At 41.6% G+C, this 14,597-nt stretch overlaps 1 protein-coding gene across 8 annotated transcripts in view; it reads right to left on the bottom strand.

Annotated features, from left to right (window-relative positions):
* Lrmda (leucine rich melanocyte differentiation associated) overlaps window positions 1-14,597 on the bottom strand; it is a 1,112,503-nt gene that overhangs the window by 814,444 nt on the left and 283,462 nt on the right. For 5 of the 8 annotated variants that reach the window (XM_023718932.1, XM_023718931.1, XM_023718914.1 and 2 more), the window contains 2 exons: window positions 13,968-14,082; window positions 7,132-7,182 (listed from right to left, as the gene is read on the bottom strand). The exons of 2 other annotated variants lie outside the window; for them this stretch is intronic. In XM_023718932.1, coding sequence (XP_023574700.1) covers window positions 7,132-7,182; window positions 13,968-14,080 — 164 coding nt within the window. In that variant the 5' untranslated portion in view covers window positions 14,081-14,082. The remainder of the gene's footprint in view (window positions 1-7,131; window positions 7,183-13,967; window positions 14,083-14,597) is intronic. One more of the 8 variants, XM_023718930.1, reaches the window with a different exon arrangement.

Raw genomic sequence — 14,597 nt, 5'->3', positions numbered from 1 at the left:
TCCTGTCTGAGTAATTCACACAACGGAAACAACTATCAAATTTTCCACTGTCCCACCGCTACACCATACATCAGTACAATTTTATGTATTTGGACAATTCGTTGAATAAATTACTTCCATCCTGCCTGCTCTTGCCACTTCTGTTAAGAGTCATATCAGTTTTAATTGTCTTTCTGTCTATATGGAGCCACTGTTTTTGTGGCCTTTTCCTGTGCTATTTCCTAAGCACCAAAATAGACTATGAACACCCGTCAAAGCAGGGTGATGGGGACGAACAACTGCAGGAGGGGGGCAGCCTGCCAGAGGCCACGAGTGTCCTCCTCCTTCTACGGGATGGTTGCTGAACGTGTGGGGGTATGACAATTTGCAGTATTTTTGTGCATATATATATTTTCTCCAATAGCCTAGCTAACTAAAGGCTAAAGGGATCTATGACCCCACATCCTGCTCTGTTGCCATTTGGCTGTCTCTTCTCTTGGTTCATTACTGCCTTCCGCCTGGCGTGGGAAGCAGGCTCAGCCTGTGTGGAATGGCCTGATTCCATTCACGGTGAGACTCTAGCTCCCCAGTGAGTTCATGACCAACTCCACACAGTTTCCCCTCTGCCTATTTCTCCCCAGGAAGGAAATCCCACCTTTCCAGACTGAATATCCAGCCTTCCTTAATGCACAAGGCTCATACTGAAGCTACAGCTATAGAACAAGCAACACTATAACGGCCATAAATAAACTTTGTCTATAGGAGGTGGAGTTAATGACTTCCCATCGTGTTTCTCAACACCTGCGATAGTAGACTAAATTGACATGGACCAAAGGGAATCAGATCAATTGGATGCAACTCTGTTTCCTAAATGAGATCCTCTAGGTTTGCCTCCAGTTTAAACGCGTTTGTACGGCCAACCTTGGCTTCCCAGGCCAAGTAGCTTAATGGAAAGAAAGATGAGCGAGGCTCCCGGGTACCCAAACCAACCTGAGCACTTTTTCAGTGTGACTGGATCACCTACCTCACCATAATCATATAAAGAATCACACACTGAAATGTCATCATACTCCCGATGCTACCAAAGAAACCCCTTTATGCCGAACAATGTTTGCTGCCTCCACCAGGAAATTCACTGAACTAGCTCCCAAACTCATCCAACCGTATACTGAGCACCGCCTCACAGCACAGAGCTAAGTTTGTGACTCCACTTGGCCCAATTTTGCTTCCTAAAACAACACAAAAAGAGAAAATCTCCTTTGAAGGGCAGAGCCCTAGACTCAGTGTCCCCATGTTCACTCAGTAGCCTTGCTGATAGTAGAAAGCAACTTTATTTATAACCCCAAAAGCAGTAATAAACACAGAACTATGATTTACTCCAAACCTTCCTATTATTAAAACACTTTGTCTTATAGTTTTATTGATTTACAATCTGTCCTGCTTACTTTTTTAGCATCTGAAAACAATCAAGGCACAAAGCTGCAAAATGTTTGGACATTAATTGTTAGGAGACAGCATTTTATTCCAGGCGAGGGGTTTGAGGCCTCGACAGCGATGCATTCTGGTACCCGAATGATTTATGGTCTTGTAGCAATAACGATGCACCAGGGCCATTAACATATTGGCAGGGCCTAGGATGGATTAGTGGCATTGATTATTTCATGGGCCACTGATACCCATTTGTTACGAAGAGCTCAGAGATGGCCTCTCCATGACTAAAATCTTTTTACGAGCAGACAGCATTTTAAGTATTAGGAACCTGGGATTTGGGCCATTTTTTATAATCTTGCTGTCACCTCACCTTAGTATGCAACCTAAAAAAAAAAAAAAAAAAAAAGTCAAAAAATTAAAGTTCATTCCTCACCAGCAGCCCTTAATTTCTCAAACTCGTCATAACCATGTCTTCTTTAAAAATTAATGATTGCCAGCATTTAGCCACTGGTTGTTGCTATGAAGATCTATGCAAAAAGCAAGGATCCCTATAGAGTGCGTGATATATGGAATACTCTTTATTACTACAATAAAACTTACTGACATTTCAATACTTCTGCAAATAGCATTATAGTATCAATCTTCTGAATTAGGTTGAAAATTAAGTTGTAAATTAAAAGAAAGTGTACTTTGGAATACAACATGATATGTCACCTAGAAAAGGACCTTTGTGCATAACCAAGCTGAGCTGGGGAGGAGAGACGAGCCCAGAGCTTGGGCTGTGCTCCCTGCATTCTGAAGATCTTGGTTCCAGCAGAAGAATCTATCCGGAAGCACAAATAATCCATCACAAGAGACTATTTTCCCCCCCTATTGTAAAAGTCAAGGGGTTTGACAACAACATTTTATGAATACAATGAAACTCCAAATCCTAATATATTTTTCTCCTTTGCCACATTCTTACCATAAATTTCAAGTTGGGCAAGCTTTGGAATAATAAGTACCTTATAAAATACACAGAAGTTACACATACATTATGTTTCTAATGTGTATATGCATATATAAGAACTATTTCCTTCCCTGTGCCATCAGATATGAAACACATCAGCCTCATGTGTGCACGCTGACCCAGACTTCAAAGATACTAGGAGCAGAGAGTTAGAGAACAAGTCCCAGAGCTTGGATGGCTTTAAAACTATTTGGTTCAAAGGCTAATGGCACATGCTGTAAATTACAAATTGTGTCAGATCGCAGACAACACAAAATGTTATGTTATGCAAAAGATGACTGTCTTTCAAATATGTATTTTTTGAAGTCAAATACATGAAGTCATTTCAGTCTATCTTCCACCGCATTCCCTTGTAGCCACAAGATAAAACTGCATAGTGAAAACATGATCACGCTAATGATTCAAAACATCTTGCTATCCAAGCAAGCCCCTGCTCCAGATGACTTCCTTCGTGGCCTCCTGGGCTCGCTCGTCTATTTCTGTAACCTACAAGTCTTTCTGGTAGATGCCTATTGATCCGATTCCCAGTCACCTGCATCCCCACTCTCTGCCTCTTCAGAGCTACACACACACTTTGCTGGGTCGAGTAAAGAGGCTGTACAGCCCCTGGTGGAAGCAGGCAGGCTGTGACAGGGATTCTGAGGCACAGTTCTGAATCAACAGGAAGACACCATATTTAATTGTCCACTGGGTTGTAAATGAAGGGGCAAGAAATGACCCAAGTGCTGACATTCACAACTCTGAATTTACAAGTCAACATATTTTTAATAACTGCCTGTGGGCCACCCTATTAAGCCTAAGAAGGGGTAACAGTACTGTGAGGCATTTGTTCTCACAGAATAAGCACAGGAAAACAAAGCTGCTTGGGAGCCACGGATCAAAAGGTTCTGAACTGAAGAGAACAGTGGGATAACATTATTTTTATTTCATAGATGGAAAAACCAAGACTTGTGGACAAGTGATCCATAGAAGGTCCCACACCTCATGGTGAAGATGCAAACCCCCCAAGCTGCTTATCTCTGGGCTTTCTCCTGAGTCTCCTTTGTATACCATCTTCCACACTGCTTTTTCCCCTTCCCTCCCCTGCGGATAATTTTCTCATTTTACTGTGGTTTGATATACTGCTGCAGATTTCTCATGTTTTGGATGATATGAAGACTCAATAATCTACATTACTGCAAATTTAGGAAAACAACCTTGGATTATGATGTATGGTAATTCAGGGTTAAGTAGAAAACAAGGCAAGGAGCTTGCCATTTTCTATGCTAAATTTTAAATTGGGTAGAAAGATGCTGCCACTGTGTACTTTAGGTACATAGAGGCCATTTGGGATTCAGCCCTTATGTACAATCTTTGTACAAACCACCCAACATTAAAGCAAACAAGGAAAAGATTCCCCTCCCCAGCTCCTTAAACTATCTTTTACTGTATCTAGCTTATGAATTCATTGGAAAAGGGAATAGTCCAAGGATACTATAGTTTTCAAAGGCCATCTACAACATTCTGTGATACAGTCTATGAGCTGCCCATCAACCTGAGCTGACCACGGCCATCCTGGAGTAGATAGGAAGAACACTTCATTATCTTAGCTGGAAATCCCAAAATGTCGTGCATAGCCCTGCTTTCTCCCTCAACATCCACAAACAGATTTTCAGAAAGGTTCCATCTCCTGGGCCCCAGGGAGAAAAATGCAAGACCAGGTCCAAGACAAAGGGCCTTTTTCCTGTTCAAAGTTTAAAAATCAGCCCCATGCCCATTCCCATGAGTATTCTAACACCCAAAGCAAATCTGGATCACTACTACAGGATGTAACAAGTGAGAAACAGCCTTTTGGAAGGCTCACAAGATTTGAAGATACTCAAATTGTAAACTGTCTCCTCCTCCTCTTCTTCCTCCTCTTCTTCCTTCTCCTCTTCTTCCTCCTCCTCCTCCTTCCACTTTCCTTCCCTCTCTTCCCCCTTCTTCTCCTTCTTCTTCTTCACTTCTTGTTTAAGGTGAACACCTGGTAGCTCCTGGCCGTGAACCGCCTTTGGTACACATGGATCATATCCTTTTCTTCTTCTTTGTTTTTTCATTTTCTTTTTTGGCAAATTGTTCCAATCTCATAAAACTCTTCAGATATATCATTTCTCAGATTGTTATCTCTACAGCTCCTCTGGACTTTTGCCAAATTTCTTCCATCCTTCTCAGGCTGGGGATTCCATCTGGTATTACAGGGCTGGGTGTTAATTGGAGACCAGCTCCACTGTTTGGACATGTTCCGCATCTATTACCCAATTGTCAGTCTTGTAATGTTTGCTGTAGGACTCTATCTTTGGGGAAATAAATTCCAAATGAAAATTTATCCTAACATATTTCTCTCTTTATTCTCTTAGGGCTCTTTTGTGATGATTTGTTAACCTGCTTCCCTTCATTCCATTCACTCAAGTCAGTCACATAATCAAAATTAACAACCAAGACTCAGGATAAGGATAAATGATTATTGACTAAGATATTTGTCCTCTGGAGGTATTTATTCTTTTGTCTTCAGCAACCACTCATAAACACAACTGCTAATATGACTGCAGTAACAAAGAAAACATTATGAGAGAAATAATTCCCAACAACTCATACAATATGGTTTACAAATCCACTTTTGATTTGCTAAGATTTTTATTAAATGTCTATTCCAGTAAAACCTTATTCATTTACCTAAGAGACTTAGAAGTCTTGAAAAGGCTGAAGTTGAATTTTTGTCTGGTTTCCAATGGAAAAATCAAGTTGGATTCATGGCGGGTGCTTAATAAATCATTGGTTGACTAAACAAACAAATCATGGTGTATTACAGCACTGTGATATTGTGATTCCCACTGCTGGCGTATCTGCCCCTGACTGATGATAGGCTTGGCTTCCAGACTTCAGTAGGCCATGGGCTGTGGCAGATGAGACAAGGGCCAGTTCTGAGTTCAGGCTCACAGAATCCCATATTTCCTCTGCCCTTCTCTTAGCCTCTGACAGCAGAAGTGAGAAAAACATGCCTGGAAAGTTCACTGGTTCCAGATAAAATAGGAATACAGGAGGGAGGGCAGCCCAGCACAGGACTGCAGTGAGAAGCCCAGCCTGGCCACGAGCATCATCAGTGTTTACCACAGAAGCCACTGGGTTCTGAGATATTCTGCCAAGCAGTATTGTTGTGGCAACTGAAACATGATATACAGCAGAAATAAGACTGCAAGGTTATGTCTGACTACCTGAAGAAAAGGCAATGTTTGTGTATATAGAAAATACAAAAGGTTCATTATAGGGAAGGCTTCAATGCTCATTTAATGTATCCTATAAGAACGTTCCTTCCTTATTAGCTGGAGACTACATTTTGAGGCTATATCACATTTTAGAAAACTAAAAATAGGACCTGGCATAATGGTACCCATTATAATCCCAGCACTCTTGGAGGCTGAAGCAGAAGGATTGCAAGTCCAAGCCCAGCCTGTGCAACTTTGCAAGAACCTGTCTCAAAATTTAAGAGTTTTAAAAGATCCGGGAATGTAGCACAGGATGAAGGCCCTGGAGTCCATCTTCAGTACCACCCCCCAAAATAGATAAATCGAATAATAATCAAAATTAATTTTATATTAAGTAAATACGATGAATGTTGGCTCCAAATGACTGAATCACTGTGCTTTTCATCAAGTGGTCAGAGAAAACTCAACAAGGAGATCAACAAGGAATGATGGCCACTTCAATAATCCCAATTAGAGGACTTGTTTGTGGTACCATTTCCATGAACACTCTACCCTCCGCTGGATCCTAGAATGAACACAACGTTTCTGTTTTAAGGGGTAGGATGCCAAAAACCATAGATTCTGCATTTGGGAGGCAATAGAAGTTAGCTGGTTGGATGACCTTTAAGAACTCTCTAGCCTCTCATCACTGGTCTTTCCACCTGGCCCATGGGTGTCAAGCAAGGAGGGCACTGAGGCAGAGCACACTGAGAAAAAAATCCACATGCAGGAGGGAATTCTCTTCTAAAAGCACCTCTATGTGCCACCAAGGTGGCCTCGACAGTGCAGCAGTGAGAGCTATTGCCATTAAAGGCAAGCTTCCGTTTTATGTGCTCAAGCTTTCCGTGGCAGGATCCCATGATTCCTGGGGAAGCTTGATTTACCATCCCATCACCCTGCTTTTATAGGGCTTGACTCTGCAAATGGAGCTGATGGAGACCTCAACCGCGAGTCACTGAGTCCTCCTGTATAATTGCAGATTTACAGTGCCTACTGAAGTCATTCTGTCACACTCGTGTCTTCTCAACATGCCCCTGGAGGGGACTCCCTCAGGCTTTGCAGAGCTGCACGAGCTCTTCCCCCATCCGATCCCACCACGAAGACTTTTGTTGTTTCCCTTTACTCTAGACTTCATGATCCAGAAATCCCTAGATGGATGCAATGACCACTGATAAGGACACAGCAGACACATGTGAGGTGATGGGCAAGGTATTATGGAGAGACTGGGAGGGGGTGTGAGGAGGGAGAAAAGAAACAGTGACTGTGCATCATATTGGTGAGATTTTTCACAGCTAATCACACACAAGACTGATTCACTGCTCACTCAGGTTGGCTCACTCATTTTTCATCTCATACTTTTCACTGCCCCATCAGTCTGTTCCACCAAGGTCAAATGAAGGGAATGATAGCACGCATTCCACCCTGAAATAGATGATAAACAGAGCCACTCACCTTTTATGGGGAGCAAATGGGCTCCTGAAATTACCGTTTATGAAGATGGACCTGAGTAAGAGAGCCGCATGTTAGGGAGGCAGGCAAAGAGGGCTCAGTCCATACAGCAATGCGGGGCCTCACAGTCTTCCTCCCTGCGTACAAGACACAGGCTAAGGCCATCCAATCACTTGGAAGTAAAGTCAGGCCCTGTGTAACTCAAGGAACTGGAAGATGTATAACAGAGAATGTAACATTAGATCAGCTCTTAATTCAGGTGCACCAGACAAAGAGGAGGATCATTCCAAGACTTTTACCTTATGCATCCTTTAGGATGCATAAGGTTGCAAGCAACAGAATACTCAACCTAAAGTGATTGAAACAATATGCCAGTTGCATATTAGTATAGATTGTTATAGACTGGATTGTATCACAACACAGGATGTCAAATGCTACAAGGCTTCCAGGGCCATTCACCAGCTCATGAAATCATCAGAGAACTGTGAAAGGTGTTCCTTCATATTTCTAAGCATTAGTATCTTCATCTATGAAAGAAATGGAGTTGAACCAGATCAAGTGTCTAGCAGTAGAACTGCCTTCAAAAAGCAATAACAGCTGATGTGAATCTTTAAAAAGAGAGCTGTTCTGCTGGTAGTGAGCTTGGCTGGCTTCCCACTCTCTGAGCCTCTTGCTTGTCCCCAGCTACAGTCCTTGAGACTCCCTTACCATTGGGTGGCTTCCCCTTCCAAGATGTCTCTTCTAGCATTGACAGAGCCTAACATTGATGATTATAAAGCAGATGGTCTTGATACTAATAATATTAATAATATTCAGAGGCTACAGTGACTTAATGAAAAATTTATACTGGAAAGGAGTTATTCAAATAGGGCAGACATGAGCCTTCTAAAGTCACAATAAATCAAGTGTTCATAAATCAGGAGGGGATAGATGCAAAGAGAAAAGGAGGACATGTCAGCACATCAGCTTGGATCTTAAATATCTCCCAAAAGCCATGCGCTAAAGACCTGGTAGCCAGGCTGCGGGACTATCAGGAAGGGCTGAAATCTTTAGGAGATGGTGCTTGCTGGAAGGCAGTGAGGTCACTGAGGATGTGGCCTCAAGGGGACACGAGGGCCTCTGCCCACCTCTGCACCCTCGTCAGCATGAGGTGAGTAGCTTTGCTCTGCCACATGCCCTCCGCCAGGATACTCTGCTCTGTGCTGAGCTTGAAGCAATAGATCCAAGGGACCATGGACTGAGACCTCTGAGATCATGAGCCGGGAAGAAATCTTTCCTCCTGAAGCTGACATTTCTTAAGTATTGTGCCACAGCAATGGAAAGGCAGGACAGACGGAAGGGCAGCTTTACTTGCATTCGTTTAAAAAATAAATGATCAATTTTAATGAAACTTCATCACAGTTTTACTTATAGGTTCATCAACAGGCAACTGGGAAAGAAAATCTGGCCAAATGCTGCCATCCTGCTGTTAAGCACCATGTTTCAGAAGAATTATTAATGATGTGAGAATATGCTCAAAATACATATTGATACAGATTGCTAAACAATAACTGTAGGGAGCAAATTCTAATTTTCTAAAGTTGGGCCAGGGAGATAGCTCAGGGGCATAAGTGCCTGCCTGGCAAGTGCAAGGTCCCAAGTTGGATCCCTGATGCTGTAAAAAAAGATAATTTTTTTGAAAAAAAAAAACACCCTAATTTTCTAAAGTTAATGTATACAGTCTTTTTAGTTTGTTTGTTTTGGTGGAAACAGGGATTGAACTCAGGCCCTTGCGCTTGCCAGGGAAGTACTTATTCTGCTGAGCCATCTCCCTGGCCCCTACAGTCTTTTTAAGACAGGAATGATACTAAACAATATGTTAGCAGTGGCAACTTCTGTGTGATGGAATGATAAGGAGTTTTTTTCTTTGGATTTTTCCAACTGTTTCAAACCTTCTATAATGGATCTATACTGTGTTTATAAAAGTGACAGAATCAAACTGAAAAGTTTAATAAAACAAAATTGTCCCAAACCTTCTGTTGTTTATTACCCCCTATTGAAAAGGCACCAAAGTCCAAAGCTGTTGGGAATATGTACCCATGCTATCCAAGTGATTTCTAGAGGTGCTGAGGAGAACGGTATAGTCTCCGGACCATCTTTTGAATTCCTTGTGATATATACATCCATCTCCAAATAATAGATATATTGTTTAGTCCCTTCTGCTATATCAGAATGTCTAAGGAAATGGAAAATGAGGTTCGGGTGCCTGCAACTCTGAGACTGATTCTTAAGAAATGTACATACAAATTAACAAGATATAGACATCATGGAAACTGCCGAACCTCCAAAAAAGACCCCAAACCCCCTTGGCCTCCTCTGACAAGTCACAGCTCCACATGGCATAACAGTTACTGTGCTTTCTACCAAGTTTCCCAGAGTCCCATAGGTTCCCCAGGTCCCCTCCCTCTTACAACAAATAATCTGAATTCAGTGTGACCTATTACACTGAGCCATATCTCTGAGCTGTGTGTAAGCCAGCTTTCGTAAACTTAATTTTATCACTTGTCAGCTTTCTCAACCTTTGAAAAATTACTCAATACCAGGATTAATATACAATATAATATCCATGCAGTTAGCCAGCTCTGAACTCGTATCATCTTCAAATGATGCTCGGTGAGCACAGGGAGGGGCCAGGAGCTTTCTAGGCCTCCACAGCCTTAAATCGGCACAAAAACCATGGGTATGAGCACAGGCCCAGAGACACTTTTGGACATCTCTGGAGTGATAAATAATCTATGCCATTCCTGAAAATATGTCTCATGGATCTCCATGCAATGGATAACTTATTAATGTCTCTTTTTTAAGTCCCATTCATCATTTCTAGAAAGTCCACAGCCCCTTTCCCAAGACCTTGGCTTACACTGTAAGTCAGCTGGGACTGCAAACTTGGGGCCTCCAAGAGCCAAAGGATAAACTGTGTTGCTGTCTCAGACACTAAGTCTCTGCGGAACCCCAGGGGAGAAATAAATGCACTCTGGAGGCATGTCGCAGGTAAAGGTCCACCTCAGAACCCCGTGTGTGGCTTTGTCAGCCAGCATTCCTTAGGAAAGAAAATGCTTTTGTAATACGCAGCAAAAAAAATTCAGACTTCGTCCTTCCAGGTGATTTGGGGAAAGGGAAAGGACAGAAGAGCAGAAACAGGGAAGGAAGGAACAAACTGTATCTGGGGATGGACAGAGTGGTAAAGGAAGGCTCTGAGCCATCAGCAGCAACCATGAAATCCAAAAGAGGCAAGTGCTTTCCCAGTTCCATTTGGTTTTAGATTCCTCTAAGGAACTGAATATATAGGCATTCATTTTTAAATTACCACACTTAAGACTAGATGGAGAGTTAAGTTCCTTTTTCACTTCCAAACTCCTGTGTTTTAGAATTCATTCATTCCTTCTTTCCTTCATTCATTCAAGATTTCTCTTTCGGAATTAAAATAACATTAATTCTTCATCAAAACCTATAAATAAACTGACCTCAGACACTCTATTTGGGAAACAAAATCTTAAAATGGACATTTCAGTGTGTTATTTATTTATAATAACTTGATTTACTATCTATTCCATTCATTTTTTTATTTTTATGTATTTAGTACAGGGTCTACATGTTCTCACTACACAGATCAGACTGGTAGTGATCCTCCAGTTTTCAGCCTCCCAAGCACTGGGATTATAGGCGTGCACCACCACACCCAACCTCAATCTATGTCTCAGCACACCCCAGGAGGCGGAGCCTGCACAGCACACCTGGCTCGAACTCGTCTCTGGGTCTGCTTCAGCAGGTGCTTTAATCCACTGAGTTATCTGGCCACCCTCCTTTGTTTCTTTATCAGTTGTATTGTTTATAAAACAAACAACAACAACAACAAAAAAAAAAACCTTAAGTGGATTTTTGACGAGAGACACTTATTTTCTGAAATGACCATTCTGTTGTAAAAAAGGCAATACTGTACCATTTTCCTAGGAAGAAGAAGAGATTCACCTTTTACTTCCCAATTAATTCTTTCCCTTTCTAGTAGAACATATTTGAGGCTTGGGGGTACAGCACATTTTTTACTTTAAAGTAAAATGTTCGAAACATTAAATATTGATAATACACACACCCTGGATCAGGGAAGAAAGCGACCTCTTTCCGTGCAAAAAGAAGAGTGTGTTACCACCACTATCACAGGCCTGCCAAATGCAGGGCTAGATCTTTTTCCAGAAACATGTTCAAAAGGTGCAAGTAAATATTATTATTTACTATACTCAGGCAACAATAACGGAGTGAGGTCAATTTAGTGGAAACATTAAAATAATGACAGGGGGAGAAAATTTATTCTGCGGAAACACTGTGGGAACTTACTGGAAATAATCAGCTGCTCAGTTTGAATTAAATGAGTGTGAGTGAGTGTCGTTGGGGGTCGGGCAGGTTGAAAGAGAAAGCCTGGCGCACACTGGCTGGGGCGTGCAAGCCTCCCTCTGCAGTGGCTGGCAGGAAAATCTGCAAAGATGCAAACAGTCCTTGGGTATTCGGTTAGCAGTAAGTAAATTGCAGCAGGAGCTAAGGGCGGGCCTACTTTAGCAGGCAATTCCTCTCTGTCTTTCATTCTGTTTGTCTGTGTTAAATTCCCCCTCTGCCCTCATCCATTCTCACATCCAGTTCCCTGCTCTGTCCATCCATCAAGCCCCTCACTTTGTCAGTGCTGACTTCATCCCGGCTCTCACAATCACGCGGCAGCAGCCATCCCGAGGCCACCGGGGAGCCCCCGCCCGCCACCACTACCTCCTGCTTCCAGATCTGCGATCTGCTGACGGAGGGCCCAGCCGGCCGCTTGTCGTTTTCTATTGCACAGGCCAGCAAAAACACTAATACTCAACCTGATTCCTATCGTCCTGCTTTTCACCTTTCCTATCGAGGGGCATGCAAGAAAGACACAGGGAGAGAGAAACAGGGGAGGACGAGATGGGAGAGAGGATAATAGAGAGAGATGTTTGCTGGATTTTCTAAAACAATTTGCACACCAGTCAGGTGGAGGCTCAATCCAGCTTCCCCTACCACACATCAATAGAAATCACAGGGAGAAAATGTAGCACTAATTAAGGCTTGATAAGCTGTAGTCAAGCGCAGTTTAGGGGAAAAACCAGCAGCCTATCCCAGCCTGTCCAAGCTCAACCTTGTAAGGCCCTGGCTCTGCCAGCTGAGGACTGAAATTTTTCAATGCTACGTGTGTGTGTGTGTGTGTGTGTGTGTGTGTGTGTGTGTGTTTAAAGTTTTACCTTCAAAATAAGCTAGATAGGCTGAGTAAAAAAAAAATAGCAAATGCTTGTTTTCACTTAAAATCGTGTGCAAAACATTTCGGTGGGGGGCTTACTAGATAAGAAAAATAGTTACCTAGCAACAAAACTATTCTAAAACATTCTTCAGTGTATTGCCTGAGTGTATGCTCTTAATTCAAAGGTGTGTAGTTCCAAGCACCCAGCAAACTAATACAATATTTCTTCCCTGAATTTTAAACTTTTTTTTTCTCCTTAAACATAACAAATTTCACAATAAGGCATAATTGGGATGATAAAAAATTTTTGGTGTCATATATTCTTTTACATTTTATTCTTCCAGTGGGAGAAAAATTCATTTCAAATATGAGCAATAAAATTAATAAAACTATTAATACAACTATGATTAAAATGATTTTAGGAGCTGTGGGGAGGGGAGTATGATTTCCTATAGGAGGTATCACAAAGAACAGTGAATTGTGCCCAGTGACAATTATTACTAGCACTTGGGAGGTACCTACGAGGCATTTTTGTGTTTATGACTTGATTCTTTAGCAGCCCGTTCGGTAGGGATTGGTACCTGCTTTATGGAAGCTGAAAAAGCTGAGGTCCAGCCATTCAGGAATTTGCCCCCAAAGCATAACACTGTGAAGGGCACCAGATTTTAAAGTAGCTGTTGGAATTTCCAAGTCTCAATCCAAAAGATGGACCTATCACATTATGACACCTACAAGCTTCTTTCTAATTAAGGGGGAAAAAAATCCATTGGGGTAAAAATGACTAAGCCAACTCAGTTTCTCTATCTAAGAACATAAAACATTGAGAATGAGGACTTCATATATCATTCCAAATTCTTATGACCTGTTTTTTTCTTAACTGAATGAAATCTTGTTAGGAGTTTTTAGAAGGCTTTGAGAAATAGTGGTAGCCTAGGAATAAATGTGTGACCTTTCAAGGCAATGACTTTGAAGGGCTTGGTACTCACTTGGATGTTTAAGTTTGGGTATCTTTGTTAAGAAATCAATCAGTGTCTTGTGGCCACATTGTGTCTCCTTTTTTAAAAAATTAATTTTATTGAGAAAGAAGGAGCAATGAGACAGTTTCAAAACAGGTTAGTAGGACAGATACAATAATTAATACATTGCATATTGTTGACTTTGTAGTAGTTATTCATAGTACAAGACACAGACATGATATCTTGCCTAAACACTATTAGTACAAATCTTTCTTCTCATTGAACTAAGAGAAAGTAGCTGTACATCTAGCCTAACTATTTTGTATATACAGATTTATATTTTTTTCACTACAAAATGGTCCTTCATTTATATCCCCCTTTTTTGTTTATTTTTGTCAGAGATAGGTATTCCATTGCCATTCAAATATTGTAGGTGAGTGAATTCAGCAAAATAATCCAATATAGTCCAGTAGTCCGTAATAGTGGGTTTTCCGTATCCTTGAGGATTTGAGGTACAAGCTGTGAGTGACTGACCCAGGCACAAGAAAAACCACAGGATGAAGAGGAAGTCTCATCTAGAACCTTCTTCGTCCACCACTCACCTCTCAATCTCCATGCCCAGATGGGCCTGAGGCAGTGACAGAAGACACAGGAGGATGGGGGAGAAGACAGCAGCAAGCGTCTCCTCTGCTGTGCGCCTATACACATCAGACATCTCTAATTAGACAGCAACAAAATTTTATTAATAGGATGGACATTACAGAATGAGCTTGTTATAAATGGGCCCTGTCAGGGCCTTATTCAGCTACCAAATGAGTATTCTCAGTTCAGCGCTCTCATCTGAGGCATCACGCCTCGTGGTGGATAACAAATGATTGCTATTAACCGTATTGTTAGTAATGATGGCTGAAAACAAACAAAAACCCATAAATAACAGTCTACAGAAAAATTAACCCATAAACTTGATAGATATCCAGCTGAGAAATAATAAATGACACTTTGGGGCCTGCTGAGAGAAGCTAGTGGTTTTTGTTTTCCTCTCTGTCATTAACACATTTTCTGTGCTAAAAATTAGATTCTGATATATAATTATCAACGCTCCCAGATATTAATTCTGCTATTCCTCCCTTGGTTTCTCTTCTGCTGGGCTAGCACGTTATTCACAGATTACTCTGAGAAAACACATCAAACACTTAACAGAACAGGTCAAAGTGACAAGCAGCTTCTTCTGA

This window comes from Octodon degus, unplaced genomic scaffold, assembly GCF_000260255.1.
Source record: "Octodon degus isolate 3935 unplaced genomic scaffold, OctDeg1.0 scaffold00005, whole genome shotgun sequence".
NCBI lineage: Eukaryota > Metazoa > Chordata > Mammalia > Rodentia > Octodontidae > Octodon > Octodon degus.
The sequence above is the reverse complement of the archived record's forward strand: the minus strand, read 5'-3'. Positions and strand labels throughout refer to the sequence as shown.